Source organism: Equus caballus, chromosome 30, assembly GCF_041296265.1.
Source record: "Equus caballus isolate H_3958 breed thoroughbred chromosome 30, TB-T2T, whole genome shotgun sequence".
NCBI classification, from domain to species: Eukaryota; Metazoa; Chordata; class Mammalia; order Perissodactyla; family Equidae; genus Equus; species Equus caballus.
This window is the reverse complement of record NC_091713.1, coordinates 10,794,818-10,813,116: the sequence shown is the minus strand read 5'-3', so window position 1 is coordinate 10,813,116 and position 18,299 is coordinate 10,794,818. Positions and strand designations below refer to the sequence as shown.

At 43.8% G+C, this 18,299-nt stretch overlaps 1 protein-coding gene across 8 annotated transcripts in view; it reads right to left on the bottom strand.

The window, feature by feature from the left end:
* The window catches only part of PLD5 (phospholipase D family member 5), a 359,670-nt gene that overhangs the window by 283,900 nt on the left and 57,471 nt on the right, over positions 1 to 18,299 (bottom strand). Inside the window, exon 1 of one of the 8 annotated variants that reach the window (XM_014738007.3) lies at positions 871 to 1,305. The exons of 5 other annotated variants lie outside the window; for them this stretch is intronic. In XM_014738007.3, the coding sequence (XP_014593493.1) occupies positions 871 to 873 (3 nt within the window). In that variant the 5' untranslated portion in view covers positions 874 to 1,305. Of the gene's footprint in view, positions 1 to 870; positions 1,306 to 18,299 lie in introns of those variants that run through there. 2 more of the 8 variants (XM_070256063.1, XM_070256065.1) reach the window with 2 other exon arrangements.

Sequence of the window (18,299 nt, the reverse complement as noted above, 5' to 3'; positions counted from 1 at the left end):
ATGTCCTTTATCCTTAATTCCGTAAAAAAAATGTTTCGTGGCTTCCTTGTTATACCAGTTTCTCCTCCTATCCTCCCTTCCTCCTTGTATCATGAGTGATGGAGAAGAGGCACTTGGAGAAGGCACTCGGAGCAGAGACCAAGAACTAAGCACACTCATTTCCACGGTGAATCTGAACGCCTCATCCAAGACCTCACGTTTCCATTAAGGCTGTCTCCCGCTGCCGAGGTTTGCTCTGCTGGAGTAAACCACACACACTTCCTCCAAACAACATCACACAACACCTTCTTTTAAAACGTGGGCTCCTGTCACTGCTGCCTGCAAACGATAGTTTTAAAAGAAAAAACAATCACTTAGAAGTTTGCGCCAGCGATGTTACTGTGCAAATACCTCCAATCCAGGGTGAAGCGCACAGACCTGTGACAGCTCGCTCGTCAGCCAAGGAAGCCGCCTCGGTATGAATGGGTTTGCACCCCCACATGGAAACATCGAGAGAACAGGTAATTATTTCTCTGAAGAAGTCTCCTAGAAACTACAATGACATTCAGAGGAACGAGTCCACTTTCAGAGGCTGCATTAATCAGGGTTGCATGTGAGGTCACCATGGGGACTGTCCTTCCCTGTCTGAGCCCAGCAAACTGTCCTCATTAATTACAAGGCAGCACAACTCCTGACATGAAAGAAATCATTTTTCAAAACTCCATGCTCTGGTGGCAAAGGTGTTCCTGCCCATCTAGTGAAAAGCTGCCAGTGCCCCGAGCTCATGTGTCTGCTCCGTCTCACACTCCCAACAGCCATTTTCACCAGCGCACGCTAAGCACTCCTTCCCAGGTAACGAGCTAGGTCTGCCGACAACTCGGAGGTTCTTACCATTGTGATCCAGTCTCCCGTCCCGGGGGCCAGCAGCCGGGGGCTGGTGCTGCTGTGCCTCGCCCACAGCCACCGGAGCCTTCGGAGGCACAGGAGACTTCATGTGGTGCAAACGTACCGCCACTGATTACATTTCATCCCTCAGTTGCTGGCCTGGAGGCTCTGGAAAGCAGCCAAACCAAGCTGGAAGAGAAAGGGCTGCAGCTTGCAATCTCAGAATTTCTCCTGGAATCTGCTCTTTAAAACGTGGGCCCCGCGTGTAGCCTTTTAGCAAACACTGAGTGCTGCTACATTCAGTTACGTTTCTCTCTCTTTTCCTTTTAAACGGAGTTTGGTTTTGTTGCTTCTGGGATGAAATTACAGTGACAGCTCAGGCTGACCCAGGGGACGCAGGCACTGTGCCGACTTCCACACACCTCCAACCTGACCAGAAACGGCTGCTGCTCCCGTGGGGGAGGAGAACCCCGCCGAGCCGGGGGAGGGAGGGAGGGAGGCCACCCACCCACCTCAGGGGCACCACAGCTCCATGCTGAGTGGGGTCAGCGCTCCGAGGAAGACACGGGACCCAGGTCTGGACTAAACCACTGGGGGAGCGCTGTCAAACCCACACAGGTGGGAGGAAAAGTTCCTGCTCATCAGAGGAGTCTGGAGCTCAGCCTGATCTTAAAGAATAAACTAGAGGCTCTTCAGGTGCTGGGAGCCTTTCTGCTAAGACACTTTAAACCTACCAGCGTTGCTCAATCACATTAAACTACTGGGCTCTTTGCTTCTATGTTCTGACAACATTTTATTGCTTAAAAATTTTGCCTCAGGAGGATTCAATCACAAACAAGCACACAGCAGAGGCGGGACCTCAATGGAAGCTCAGGCCAGGACCCTTTAAAATAACAGTGCATATAAGCAAAAACATCTATCCAGTGCCTTATGGTTACCCGCCTGTCCTTCCCCACTTACTGTAAACTCCCCTAGGGCTGTTGCCACACTCATTTTGTACACTTCTGTGTCCCTAGCATGGCATCCACTCTGTTGTAGGATACTGACCGGATGAATTAATCTCCATAATTGTGGGAAATGTTGGCAGAGCCCCACACATTGGTAAATTTCCTTTTTCTTGGAGCCTGATGTGTTCTGGGCTTGGGTTGGGTTCCTTTCACAACTGCTTTCCCTCTTACCAAAAAGGAAAGGTCCTCTAATATGGTTAGGCCTAGAAAGGGCAGGAATAACTTGCAGCAAAGCCAAATACTTGTTTCAGAGCAAATTCAACCCAAGGAATAAAATGCATGCTGAGGGCCAAGTGTTCTGATTTCTTAGAAGAGTCCACGGCACTTATCAGGCCTGAGCATCAAGAAGTGGCTGTGAGTCAACAGAGTCAAGAGAACCGCTCACATCTTCCCTCCCCACAGGCAACGGTCTTTAGAACAGAAACGCAGGCATCGCCGGCAAGTCAGGGGCCCAGGAGCGACAGCAGAGCCCACTTCAGCGCCTCAGTGCTCGCACACAGCAGGTGCTAGACACTCAGTGACCTCACACAAACCCTTCAAGGACTGCTCCCGGGCTCTGGAATGTCAGACACTTGTCCTCAGGCTGGAAGGAGCCTCCGCTCATGACCCCCTCTCTAGGTCCTTTCTCTAGGACACTCCCCCAGACCGCTTCAACCATTCCCCACGCTGTGCCCAAGGACACTTGTCCTCAGACGGGGTGAGGTGCTGACATCGACTGCAGAGTGACAGCAAAGAGCCTTGCCCTCCTCTTTCCATTAGACCTTGTCTTTGTAAACAGTGGAAACCCCCCACTCTGGCATCAACGAAGTATCTCCTTTTCCTTCTACTTGTTCTTCAAAGTGCAGTGTCATCCATTCCTCCATCAAGAAGCCCCTGAGGGCTGCGATCATAGCAACCTCTCTGTTCCACGACTGTCACTCACCTCTGCCCCACCCATTTAACATCCAACCATATACTGTCTTCTGACACTTCTTGGATGCCATTGTTTTTATTTTGTTTTTTTATTTTTAGGTTTAGCTTACCATCTAACCAGACGGTATATATGTTACTCCTATATAAAATTTGGGAATGGCATGCCACTGACTATAAGATGAAATGAAGACTACTCACCATGGCATGGGAGGTCCTTCATGAACGAGCCCCTTAAAGACTTGTCTCCCACCACACCCCTATGAGTACCATCTGCTTTCATCACGAGAACTCCTTGCAGTTCCCTCAAATCACTGTGTCCACTAAAGGCTTCCAGGCCTTTGTACGCCTCGGATCCACACAGGAGCTCCAGCTCCTCCCTCAGTCCTGTCTGCGTCATCGTCTCTGGTCCTCCCAAAAGAACCAAATGGCAAGCTGAAGGCTGGAGGTGCATCAAACATTGGTGTGGACCGTCCTCATGTTTGTGTCAGAGCCCTGCACAAACCTAAGGAGAATGAGAATTTTGCTTTCTCTGTGATGAGAAATGCTCATACAGTGTATTGGCATGATTTTTCCCCAAGAAAAATAGACTTGTCCTCAAATAAATTACCATTTAGCAGAAACCACAAGAGAATATGAAGAAGGATTTCCGAATAATTATCTGCCTGTTGACTGAATCCAGATTCTATTGAGGTTAAGAACTCTTTGGACGCTTGTGTGAATCAAAATTGTTAGACGTCTCAGCTTGATTCTGTCAGAACACGCTGAATCGCAGAATAACGGCCACCTCACTGATCCCCAGCCCCAGACACCATCAACAAGAAGGTGAGAAATTTCCGGAGAGTGAGAAGTAGAAAAAAATTGGAATTTTCTATAAAACAGTAGTTTGTATATTTTCATTAAAAACCGTGGACATCCAAAATGCTGGTCCTTTCCTCTTGAACCCACAAGGCCTCACCCTTCCACACACCCCCTAACAGCTACAGTATCCAGCCACAGCAAGGAAGAGTCTCAGACCCAGTGGCAACAGGCCCAGTGGAGAGCTGGCCCCACCCCTTTGACCCTGGAAAGGTGCAAGGAAAGAGAAATTCTCTTACCAATGCATACAAATAGCCTATTTAATGTAGTGCATAGGGCAAATCCATTTTATCTTTTTAATGAAATCTTTATTGCACCTTTAAAAAATATTTAAAAGGTATCTGAGAAGCCCAACAAGACACCGTTACGTCCCTCCAAAGAGTGCTCATTATTCATCTACTCAGTATTTTAAGATGTTCGTCCTGCATTGGTAAAAAGTCTATCCAGCATTCTAAAGCAGCAGCCAGTGGAGACTGGAAGCTTCCTGTGGCCGCTGTGACAACCCTGCCCTGCTGCTCCCCTCGGCAAGAATCCAGAGGAAACGAGGAAAAGCAGACTCCTAATTGTTCCATAGCAGCGGAATACGCCTGTCCACCCCCTCAAAGGAACAGAGAGAAGGGTTGGGAACTGCTTATCTTTCCCTATTTCTCCCATCTCCAGTTTCACCCCAAATCCCATCTCCCTGTACTGTCCCCATGTTTCGCTCTGTCGCTGGATGAGTTCAGCGGCACCCAACCACCCCTGCCCAGCCCCACAGATGCAGCCAACTCAGGCAGCAGGGCTAAGAGAGCTCAATACAGACAGAATCCCTTGGAAATAAATGCACGGGCAAGAGGGTGCTTTCAAATTGAATCTCAAGCAAACTTGCTCAGGCTAAGAATCCTCAAGCATGTAAAGACATCTTTCGGTTTCCAATAATGCTTCAAAGATTTCTGTTTCAACAGACTGAAATTGATGTTGGCAGAGAAGAAATTAGGTCAACGCACTGAGAAAAAGAAACCATCACTTCCTAAAACGACCCCAAGATTGCCAAGTATTTGTATTATGAAAACAGTTACCGAGGGGAAAACACGTTTCAGCAGGAAAATATTTACATTAATTTCAATTATGGCATCATTTACGAGATATGAATCATACAAGATAGTTTCTAACCATGAAAAGTGGATATAGTAAGGAGGAAACTGAGACAGCAATCAAACGTGGGTGCCCTTGGAGAGGGCACAGCAATCACATATCAGAGTCCTCTGCAGGGTCTAAACCATTCAGCAGAAGGCAGGGAAACTACTTGCGAGACAACCCTGAATTCTAGAGACAACTGACCAGAGGCCCTCAATCTTGGCAGACCATCTCAGTTACTCTTCCCAGTTCTATGCCTGGGACTATTTCTATACAACTGTCACGGATGATGTTCCGTTCTTCTTTGTCACCACAGGAGGGAGCTGTGACATAATAAGGGTGGAGTTCCCCAGCTTTCTCTGAGTGGTCACAAAATGACTTTCAGTACAGGTACACCACCAGCATAAATGTCGACAACCAGAAAAGAATGCGATCAATCAATTGTTCAAAATAAGCTTCAGAACCTCTCCTCCAACTGAAACCACTCAAGTCTTTCACGTACATATATGCACACGTGTAGTGTGACTATTACTTTTTTTCTCTTGTGTCTACCTTAACACCAGAATCTGTAAATCATTTGAAAGATGTTATTTAGATGAGGATAATCCAGATACACATCCTAAGCACTGAGAGACTTGATTTTTTAACTAATGACTTTAATTACATGGAACTCATTGGATTGATTCGTACATGGATTAAAAGCAATCTCTAATTTATCTTTCATTCCCCAATTCTTTTGGCATAAATGATTGCCCCAAGGATGAAAAGCCTTCTGAAGCATATCGTCAAAGATGATTTAGTGATGGTGAATAAGCTGCTTAATGAAGTGAACTCTCCTATTAACCTTTGGCCAAAGTCACATCTGTACCCATTCCTTGTTTAACTCAAACACTCTTTAAAACCAGCAGCCGAGTTCAGTTCTAATTTGCCTCTGAAGAATTCAGCACAAGCCCATACAGACAAGTGATTATCCCTCAATTTGTAGGCAACGAGGGAGGCACTTACGTGGGGTCCCAAAAGGCATCAATCAGATCATAGCGCTTGTCTCAGACGGGAGGTCTACACCCAATCAATACAGGAACTCATGGCAATTCTACAAAGCTGCGCAAGCCATCTTAAAGTCAGACGCGGCTACAGCCAAGAGGGAGCAAAGAGCACAGGAACAGCAGAAGGGTCCCAAAGACGGTCCTCGAGCTCCAGTTAGGTGAAGTTTCACTCTGACCAGGCTCACTAGTGGGGTCGTTTGTGGCCAGGGTGGAGCCGGGGTGGGGACAGAGGGGCCAGCTCGTCCCCACGCCACAGCTCCCGGGCAGAAGCCCTAGGAGCTCCACATGTGAGCCTGGCTCTCCAGGCCACTATGAAGGAACACGTGCAGGCAGGAGGAAGGCACGCATTTTATTTGGGTGTGTCAGCTTGGTTTATAAGTTTCAACTATTGAGAGGTATAGAGTTTTGCCCTGCCCCACAGCCCCCCCAATGTTGGGGTGGGTTTGTTCCCTTCTCTCCTTACTCCACTTTGTGATCAAAGGCGTATCTTGGTTTGGTTCAATTCAGTAACTCTTGGTTGGGTTTCTGTTGGGATGAGAAAGGTGCAGAGACCAGGAGACAAGGCTTGGTAGCCACTGGCCACATGTGGCTATTTAAATTTAAGTTTCAATTAATTAAAATTAAATAAAATTAAAAATTCAGTTCCTTGGTCACACTAGCCATATTTCCAGTGTTCAGCAATCCCACGTAGCTAGCGGCTACTGTATCAGACAGCACACACAGAACATTTTCATCACTGCAGAATGTTCCATTGGACAGGGCTGCCCTAGAGGCTCCTAATGGAGCAAATGTAAAATGGGGAAGACTGTGACATCTGCACCGTGAGGGCGCAAATCCACAGTAAGTCTGCATGTTTGGAATTACAGTCTGAAGTGACCATGGCTGTTATTAGACATTATAAATGGTCTCATTGGTTTGGTGATGGTCTGTATCAGAGACGGCAAACTGGCCACCTGTGCAATGAATATTTTCTTTGGCTTCTTTCATGTTGTAAACATGGTGGAATTAGTTTCCAACATTTAAAAACTGGGAATTCATTAAAAATCCAGTTTTCTGATTTCTCTTGAAACATCAGAAGATCTGGCCCTCTGGGCCCCTGGGGGCCTGCATTCCCACCCTGGACCATAGCCCTGGAGTCGAGCAGTAGCTGTGCCTTCAAAAGGACCACGTGCCCTACAGTTGACCACAACCCCCACCGGCCACTGCACCTGAGGGTTTGTCCTCTCTAATTCCTGCCGCACATCATTTGAATGGAAACAAAAATAACATCTCTAGTGTTGCAAACATATAATACCAAAAAAGATACCTAGAGCACTCTTGCTCCTTCTTTCTGTATCTTTAAATGAATTCCATTCACTTATCCAAATGATGCTCTCTGATCTATAGAAATAGCATTACCGAATTACAAAATAAAAAGGTTAAAGTAAACTTCCTAATTTCCAATAATTCTATACTCAACACTCGAGGCTTCCAATTTGATGGAGGAAGAAGGACAAGAGTGGAAGAGAGATGACAGAGATGTGGTTCTTTCCTCCCTTGTCTACTGCCCCTGTCCTACACACACACACACACACACACAACCGTGTCCCTTAGGTGTGGTGAGGCTGTAAAAAGGTCTAGTTAGGCACAAATAAAATGAGTCCACTTTTGAGGAAGATCTTAAATAATACTTGGGAGCCTGATTGGAAAACATCTCAATCATGCACAAGTCTCTTCATTCAAAAATCTGGTCTTATGCTCGTGAACCACATTCATTTAAATTTAAGCTCCATTAAAGCTGGCACTTCGTCCTCCAAGTGACAGGTCTCAGTTCTCAATAAATATCGGTTAAATGAAATAATGGAACCCTCCCAGGGAAGAGACCATTTCCTTAGAAATTCTAAGCCTCTGCCCTATTCTCCTTGATCTCAACCTGACATAGTGAAATTTGTATTAATTTATTCCACAAAGCCTTTTATGTGCTGGGGCTCTGCTGGAGTTGTATTTTAGCATGCAGCTGTTGATTCTCAAAGTCACAGTTCACATGTTTAGGAAGAGAACTGCAATAAGGTGAGAAGAATTTGATTTTAAATACTACATTGCCGTTGTAAAAAGCTGTATATACACAAAATAACACTATAATTTGTGCATTATATTATCTATTCTAATATCCACCACATTATCTACTCTATAATATAGTATCTGTTATATTCTCTATTCCTCAGCCTTTCCCTTCCTCCTTGGCTGTCCCCTGGAGCCACTGCTTCCCTGTGGCCTTCTCAAGGGGAAGCTGTTTCTTCTCCCTTCGTCCTGTACCACTGGATAAGGACATGGGAGTAGGAGTCCTCTCTGCTCTTCACTGCCACTGTGAGACCATTCATTCTCCCTCCCTTCTCCCAAAAAAGCCCCAGCTTTGACTCTCATGTCATCAGACTAGATCACCCAATACTAAGTGTCCTAAGGCTGACCATTATCTACTGACCCCTAGATCTGTTCTCTTCTCCTTCTTTCTCACTGTGATGGAATGTCTCCATCACTACCTGAGTCTTCATCTTGAAGACTTCGATATATATGTAAATACTCTTTCCGATGCTGTAGTGGGTCATTTCCTTGAACTACTTCTTCAATAATCTTCTCCACTCTACCTCAACCACTCCCCTGTCGTTACCACTAGCTGCAAATGCTCCATAATCTCAATTTAATGCATCCTACTCTCTGTCTACAAGACTGTATCTTTTCCTCTCGCTCTCTCTGCTGCCCTGACTTCAACGATTCTTTGCCCCCACAGGATAGGCAATCCATTGATCACAGTACCGAGTCACCATACCTCAGCCCTTGATGTCTTCTCTTTCCCCCTTATCCAGCTTAAAACCAAAACCCATCTGTATAACCACTCTCTTGCCTGTGCCCTCCGTTCCCTTGCCCTTTTTGTGCTTTGTTGAACCTGCTTGTCCTCTAGCCCTCTATACACACAACTCTACTCCTGCACCTGTGCAGCCAAGCATGGCTGGAGAAAGACAAACTTCAAATCCATGCTGCATCACAAGTGGATCCCTAACATTCCCAAGCAACCATTCTCCTCATCTCTACTCCATTTATTCATCCACTTTTCCAAAAGGCTATTTCACACTTCTTTTCTCTCCCCAAACTTCCAACACCTTCCTCATTCGCACTCCCAGCTCATGAACTTCATTCTTACTTCACTTCCAGAGACCTCACTGCCTTATCTTCCCACCTTCCCGTGTCTGAATACAGAACCTGCCTTCCCACCTGCTCCCAAGGATGAACCCGCCATGCGCCTGTCTACAGGCAGTCCCTCTACTTGTACACTACATCCCATCCCCTCAGGCCTACTCAAGGACAGCACTCCAATAATCATCCCCTCTTCTGAGATATCAGTTTTTTGCTCTATACTGAATCACTCCTATCAGCATAAAAAATGCTATTATGTCTCTCACCTTAAAGAAAAAAAAGACCTTCTCTTCTCCCCATTTTCCCCAGCAACCACAGCATCATTTCTTTATTTTCTGTAAGAAAATTTGGGAAGTGTTATCTATACTGCCTCTCTCCAATCCCCCACCACTCCACTGACACTGCTCTCATTAAGATTGTCCATGACCTCCACATTGCCAAATCTAATGTTCAATGCTCAGTTCTAATCACATGACCTTTGAAAGCCTTTCACATAGTCAATCAGTCCTCCTCAGTCATATACTTTTTCCAGTTGACCTTTAAGTACATCAAACTCTCTTGATTTTCTGTCTACCTCACTGGCTGTTCCTTCTTAGTTTATTTTGCATGTCTCTCCTCCTCTACCCAACCTTTTAATTTTGGAATGCCTTTGGGATCAATCCTTGGTTTTCTTCTCTGTCTATATTCTAGTCCCATGGCTTAAAACAGAAACTAAATGCCAATGACTCCTAAGTTATATCTCCAGACCAGACCTCCTTTTCTAACTCCAGATTCATCTATCCGATGTCTACGCAACACCACCACTTGGATGTCTAAGAGGCATCTCAAATTCAACCTGACCAAGTTGAACACTGACCCTCCTATCCTATCCTATTTTATCCACAGCCTTCCTCATCTCAATTATGCTAACTCTATTCTTGTAGGCCAAGAACTTTGGAATCACACTCACTTGGATGGCTATAATAATTTTTTTTTAAATAATGGAAAATAACAAATGTTGGCAAGGATTGTGGAGGAATTGGAACCCTCATACATTGCTGATGGGAATGTGAAATGGTTCAGCCACTGTGGAAAACTATCTGGCAGTTCTTCAAAGAGTTAAGCATAGAACAATGGATGAGTGGATAAACAAAATGTGGCATATCCATACAATGAAGTATTATTCAGTCATAAAAAGGAAGGAAGTACTGAACGGGCTACAACATGGATGAACTTTGAAAACACTACGCTAAGTGAAAGAGGCCAAACACCAAAGTTCACATATTGTATGATTCCATTTCCATGAAATATCCAGAATAGGTAAATCCTTAGACAGACAGTAGATTAGTGGCTGCCAGAGGCTTGGCAAAGCAGAGTGTGAAGAGCGATTGCTTAACGGATGATGAAATGTTTTGGAACTAGACAGAAGTGATGATTACACAATATTGTGAATGTACTAAATGCTGCTGAATTGTACACTTAAAACTGCTCCTTTTAGATTATATGAATTTCATCTCAATAAAAAAAAAACCGGAATCTTCCTTGTCTCCCCCAGGTAGACAGCAAGCTCCATGAAGGGAAAGACTTGCGTCTGTTTTGCTCCCTGATGTACCCAGGTGTGCAGAACAGTGCCTGGCACATGGGAGGTGGGCAGTAATATTTACTGAATTGAACTGAATAGAATTGAACTTCAAAGTATAAAAATGCATCATAAAGATATTAACCAAGCTGATACCAGTGACTTCCAGTGGGGAATGAGGAAGAGGCGTGTGATCAGGGACAAATACAAAAGGGATTTCATCTTCACTCGGAACGTTTTGTTTCTTTTAGTTAACAATGATGAAGCATGTTCACTATTACAAAATGGTAATGCTTGTCAATTCTGGATATTCTGCGGGTACTTGTTATAGGATATTTTTTTGTATCGCTTAAATTTCTCAAAATTTTAAAGGCACGTTAGAAAAAAACTTCCATGGTTTTTATTGCAAAGAATTCCTTTGCTCTTCCAAAAAAAACAAAAGTAGTCTTAGAATTTCTGTAACAACATCCTTTCTTGACCAAATATAGTCATTTGGCAACTGCCCACCCACGTCTTATCACTGGAGAAAGGAACTAGCAGAGTTAGAACTACAGAAATATGATCTTCTTCATTAACTTGACCTCCCCCACACCATGTGATGACAGGAGACTACCTAAGTTGCAACAGAACTGGCGTTCCTACGGTGCACTCACTAGAGATACCGCCAGGGCCCACCAGGTGGCGCACATGTGTGGGCATCATGACTACTGAACAAGGGCTCCCAGCATCCCCAAAGAAACACCCTTCTCAAAGCGGCCTCTTTCAGGGAGTGTTAGAGCTGCTTCAGCAAGTCTGTGATTTAGGTACTCTTGCCTAAGTCTAGAGCCCCGAAGAAAGCCCTTGTCTCCACACTCCTCAGCAACCCCCGTTCCAGGCAATACCCCAATGTCACAGTGTCCTACAATCTCTAGGCAAAATTGAAACGTATTTATTTTGGAAAATAAAACTCAGTGCATACACTCATTTCCTTTGCAAACGTTTCACAGCAAAACAAAGGCTGCATTGCCAAGAGTTATAAAATTAGAGAGGAAATGAAAATCTGTTATTTTCATAATAAGGTCTTTTCACTTAGCCAAAGTATTCTGAGTTCCAAAACAACTCACATTCCCCAAAAGGTTGAGTTTTTTGTTTTTCTGTTTTGTTTTTGCAGGGGAAGATTCACCCTAACTTAACATCTGTTGCCAAGCTTCCTCCTTTTTTCTTCCTTTTTCCCCACAAAGCCCCAGTACATAGTTGTGTATAGTTGTAAGTCCTTGCAATTCTTCTATATGAGCTGCCACCACAGCAAGGCTACTGACAGACAAGTGGTGTGGTGCCACACCCGGGAGGCACAGAACCGGGGCCACAGAAGTGGAGCATGTGGAACTTTAAGCACTAGGCCATCAGGGCTGGCTCCCAAATGGGTGAGTTTTCACAGTGATTTATTGATTTTAGTCATCTGTAGTTGGCTTTAACTTAACCAAATTTTAAACACAGTAATTTTTAAGCTCTGCCTAGACCTACTGGCTAACCTTTCCAATATTATAATTAGATCAATATCCATTAAACATACAAGCTATACGTAATATGCTGACCAGATAGGTAAAATATCCTTACATTTTCATTGCAAAGTGATATAAGCTTGTGGTAAAAAAAAAAAATTCAAGTACTTTAGAGGCAGATAAAATAAAATATGACCGCCTTCCTCCACCTTTCACTCCACTCTTTGCCCCATTTCTCAAATTATCGTTAACAGTTGGGTGCATCCATTTGCAGACTTTTGAAAATACGATTTTTTATTTTAGTAAATGGGATTTTACCACACACATTGTTCTGAAACAGTCTTCTATCCAATTAACATTTTTATGATGGCATATTCCATGTCAGAACATTCATTGTCTTTACTGACTGAATAGTATTTCCCAGAATAATAATAGCAATCACAACACCACCACCAACAATAGAAAACACTCCTATCATGCTCATTCTGTGGCAGACTCGTGCTTTACGTGTTTGCACTCAATCACCAATGACAAGCCTGCGAGACGGGAACCATCTATCACCCCCTTCACAGATGAGAGCCCTGAGACAGAGCGATGACCCATGACTTGCTCCACGTCACAGAGCTAGGAAGAGGTGGTGCTCTGACTCAAGCTCAGGCCCTCGGGTTCCAGAGTCCACGGTCTTCACCACACGAGACTGATTATCCTATAAACTACTTAGCCAGCTCCCTGGAAAAGCACATTTAGATTGCTTGTTTACTATTTTAAACAATGTCACAATAAATATCCTAAAAAGATATATATATATCAATATTTCTTGAAGATTCATTTCCAAAAGGGGTATTGCTTATACAGGCATTTAAAATTTTGGCAGGTAATGCCTAATTGACCTCTAGAAAAGCTACACCTACCTGTATTCTCGCAAACAGTGCTGTTTTCTTGCCCCTGGCTGACTCTAGATGTTATCCATCATTTTTCTTTTTCGATAAAGCTGATAAACACAAAACAGAATGAAGGTGTTGGCTTAATTTGCACGGCCCTGAACACCTGTGAGTTTGAACAGCATCTCAAGTATTTATTGCCACTTGTATTTATTGGTTTCTCAATTTCGCCTTCTCACATTTCGGCCCATTATTGTATTAACTTGTCTTTTCTTAGGCATTTGTAGAAGCTCTTTCCCCCCCGACACCTTGTGCCCCAATGAGCATGCACGGACCCTGCTGGAATCCCCACCAGCACTTGGAGCAGCTGCTGCACCATCACGACAGCCTCCTGGGGAAGGTCCAGAGGCGAAGAGCTCAGAACGGAACTCGTGAAATTCCAGCTGCTTCCCCAAGGCAGTCTCCAGCACAGCAGAGACAACCAAGTTGACCTGAGGCTACAGGCCACGTCTGCCCATGGAAAATCATTCCCCTTTGTGGTAAATATTGTATTGATCCAACGTGATGCATTCGGAAAGGCAAAGAAGATGGATCCAGGACGGGCTGCAGGACGGGACCTAGAACCTTCACTTACTTAGCTGGGCAAGTTGGTTAATTTCTCCCAGCATCAAAGCCTCCATTGAATAAGAGTCATAAAATCTACCAAATAAGAATTAAGGAAAATGTCTGGAAGCATCTATTACAGCATCTGGCCACATAACAGGTATTCAATTATTGATATGAAATAATATGTATTACTATGACCATTAATAATATTACTATTATTGATAGTTATTAAGGAGAGGCAAATGTTCTGATCTGCCCAATGTAACTGATGTGACTGGATTTGCTAGCTTAGCTACGGACAAAACTAGGTGGTAGTCTTCTCCTTTTCAAATTAAAACTCACCTCCACTCCCCCTGATCCAGTGAGCAGCAAACCTGTCTTCCATTTGCCCTTCTCTTCTCTTTCCACGTCCAGGAATCTCAGCTGTGCTCAGAACAACCCACCTGCTCCTATCGTGAGGTGCTGGCAACAGACTCAGGCACTCCCCTTGGAGGTTAGCGAGCTCCCGTACACCAGTCTTTGTCCAGGACAATGCAGCCAGGCTCCGGCACCAATAGCAGTGCAGATCCCCTTCCAAGCCAGAGCGGTTCTCAGGGCAGTGTGGGAGTCTGAGCGCCATCCTCACCCAGGATTAAACTCATTCAAGGGCTCCTTGGTGCAGCGGGCCTGGGCTCTTAGCTTTCCATCTCCTCAGACTCACCCAGAGCCCCTTTCCCACACGGCACCTCCTCCAGGGGCGCCGACGGCCACCTCATTTTCCCAGAAGCACCCACCCTTTAAAAGACCTCTCTCACTTCCTGTCGTCAACCTGCAAGTCCCTCCACCTCTGCCCCAGCCCACCTCCTGTTTCTGTGACAGAATGTAAGAAATTATTTCAGGAGAAAATAGTGCCGGTAACTTTTACTCTTCTCATTTTACAAGGGACCTCCCTCAGATCTAGGCAGTTCCAGACGATTCAATCCCATTCTAGTTGCTTACAAGGCAGCAGGAAGTGAAAGAGGTGAAGGCCCAGAACTGTGATTCACCTTGGAGCCCAGAGAGGTCATTCCTGAACAAAATGAATATAAAATAGATGCCCTGCTTTGCTGGAACTGCCATGCTCAGTTGTCTTCTATATCTAGAACCATAAATGCTACCCATACACGATAAACAACACCACTGGCTGATTTCTGAAACAGAGTTTTATATGAACTATGATCGCTTTGGTGCCAGCATTCATTACGAAAAAAATGTGTTCTGAACTCTGAAGCCAATCAAGTTTGTTACATAATGGGTTGGAGAAAAACCAACATTATGATTTTTCTTCATGTTCCTACCCTTAGCCATCCTAGTTTGTGGGGAATTTGAAAGCAATTTGCTTTAATTAAGTCAGTAAAGTGACAGGAACTTGTTGAAATCATTTACTGACCTGCTTTCCCGGATGATCTTTTCTGAAATTAAAGGACCCTGAGAGACCAACTTGTTGGATTGCAAGCCACAAGATTGTGTGTTTTCCTTGGTGCTGCAAAACTATCTGGGCACATTGAACTTCAAATCATATAAAAAGAAATGAGAGTACTGCTGATTTGCTCATGAAAGGGTGGGTGTTCACACTTAAATTGGACATGTTCACAGAGCAGAAAACGGAAAATGGAGGCTGCACTCATCTCCCAGTGCAGAGCTGCCCGGGGCTGAGTGGAATCAGGGATTTTGATGAACAGCAGATATGCGGGCATAATAACCTCACAATTTCCAGAGATTTCCAGATGGCTGATGCATGAGGAACACGTTTTGTTTGCTTGAATGTCTTTGGATGTGTCTGGATGACCTGGCATTTCACTCAATGTCAAGGCAGCTGACAGGGCAGAAAGGGAACTCTGCTCCTCATCCCTGTGAGCTCGGAGATGGATCCTAGAACCATCCTGCAACGTCCAGCTCTGTGGCCAAATGCTGGGCATGGAGTGGGTACATCTGGCCGTGCAAAAGTGCACTCTTGTTCATGAGGCTGTTGGAATTAAAATGGAGCCCTGCTCTCAGCTGTGTTAACCCAGAGTTAAAATACAAAGCTCTCTACCTGATATTCTCAGCTAGAGACGGGTTTAGTGAAACAGTCTCTTTGGCTTGAATAGAATCTATGAGTGATTTGATTTGATCAAATGACTAAATCTGTAACTGTTTTCCAACAAAAATTAAGTTAAATAAACTATATATTTTTAAGCCTAAAACATTTTATTTTTCCCTGTTGAAAGTCTCTACTTAATCAAATTCATGTGTTCTAAACATGTGTGAATTTCAGATTACAGAGCCCATCAAACAAACAACTTAGATGGAAACAAGACAAAAGTTCAGGTTGCCTACTTTTTAAACAAAACAGTAGAGTTGTTTGAGTTTTAAAGAATATTTTCAAAGAGAAATTCAGAGATAAGAAAGAGAATGTTTAATTATATTTTCTTAATCTCCAAATATCTTGAGATCTTGCATGAAAAGAGAAAGAATAGAAAAAGAGAAGAGAAAAAAGACAGAAAAGAATATTAAAAAAATGAGTAAGAATGTTCAAGCATAAGCTAAAATATAAGTCTAAAATTGCACTTAGCATTCAGGAGTACCATAACGTTTAATAAGAGCCCCAAAAGGATATTTCAATTGGCAGTACATCCCCACGCTGTCAGAATTCCTGTCTAGATTCAAAGAGTAAGATATCATTCTTTTGAGTTAAAAATAACCAAAAATGGTAGAGGAATTTAAACAAGTAAGTCGATAGAAATAGAACTGAGAAGACAAAGAAAGTGTACTCCGGGCTCTGTTTCAATACAAATTTGCAGTATGTCCTTTAGTAAAATGCAACCACTCCATTCTGGTTCCATTTCCAAATGGGAATGGCACTTATTTCCCTACATATGGCCAGTGTGAAGAGAAATAAGACACTATACAGTACGTACAAAGAATGTAAAAGATCGATGCTACTCAGGATAGCTGTAATACTAACACTATCAGAAAAACATAATTTGGTTTGTATTTCCACTATTATCAAATAAGAGTATCGATATGTTCCATAACATGGCATGGGGTCTACTGAAAAAGATAAAGAGAAAAATCATATAAAAGTTTTTCTCCACAAAGGTAAAATAATCTTGTAAAGTATATACATGAAGGACCATCACTAAAAGCCACAGATTAGCTCTAGTAATGATGATACCAGCAAGTATGTCTATAATCTTCCTAGGAACATCAGCGGAAGAAAATATAAGGCTGCTTGTGTGCATTAAAAGGATTAACGGGGAGGGACGTCAGCATCACGGCATAGTCAACTTGCCCGGGACTCTCTCCCCTCCAACATACAACAAATAGGGGCATCCATACTCCAACAGAGGACATCATAACACAAGACAAAAACGTCAGAGAAACACGCAGCCACATGACAGAGGGCAGAGAGGCAGGAGCCCCACTCGGAGAAGCTGGAACGGGGTAAGAGAGAACTTTGTTTCCTCCCCTAAAGACTGTAATCTGTGACCACAGGAGGCTCCGTGAGAGAAGGAACAGGGGAAGGGTCACTCATTCACGGTAACATCAAGGACTCCCTAGGGCCCTTGCAGCCCAGAGGGAAGCCCTCCATGGTGGCAAAAGTTTTTGTGGGGGGTAACCTCATCAAGCTAACACCCCAGGAGACCAGATAGCGAGAGCAGATAGAGAAAGCCCAGAGAGCATGCAGGAGAAAGCGCCCCTTCCCCCACCTGCCCAGCACAGCTCCAGCCCCTGGGATCTCAGCTGAAGGCGGAGGGCTCAGAATGCACGGCTCTCAATCTGAACCCAGTTGCAATAGGCAGTAACTGCAACCAAATAATATCAGGATGCATAAGATCTAACCCACCTCCTCTAGCAACATCAAACACTATATCAAATCTCCAGACCAGAGAGAAAACAAGTACCCAGAATTCAGTCCTGAGGACACAGAAATATGTAATCTAAATGACAATGAATTCAAAATAGCTACCATCAAAAAACTCAACGAAGTAAAAGAGAATGTAGACAAACAATTCAATGAGTTCAGGAGCTACTTCACAAAGGAGACTGAAACTATAAAGAAGAGTCAATCAGAAATATGAGAGATGAAAGACACAATGGAAGAGATAAAACAAAATAGGGATTTCCTGCATGCTTGAGCCGACATCATAGAGGAGTACATCAGCATAATCAAAGACAGACATGTTGAAATGCTCCAGACAGAGGATGAGAGAGAACTAAGACTGAAAAGAAATGAAGAAAGTCTCCAAGAAACATCCAACTCAATGAGAAAATGCAACATAAGAATTACAGGTATTAAAGAAGGCGAAGAGAAGGAGAATGGAACAGAAAGCTTGTTCAAAGAAATAACAGCAAAGAATTTCCCAAACCTCGGGAAAGAGAGGGAAATATGTATAGAAGAGGCTATCAGATCTCCTAGATTTGTCAATGCAAAAATACCTACTGCAAGGCATAAACTGGCAAAACTGGCAAAAATGAGTGACAAAGAAAGAATACTCAGGGCAGCAAGCCCCAAAAAAATAACCTACAAAGGAACTCCTATCAGGCTTTCGGCAGATTTCTCTGCAGAAACCTTTCAAGCTAGGAGAGAATGGAATGACATATTCAAATCTTTAAAAGACAAAAATCTTCAGCCAAGAATACTCTATCCAGCAAAAATATCCTTCAGATATGAGGGAGAAATAAATCTTTCCCAGACAAACAAAAGCTAAGGGACTTCGTAGCCACGAGACTCCCCCCCCCCGACATAAGAAATCCTCAAGAAGGCCCTCATACCTGAAGAAAAAAAGGGAGAAAAGGGT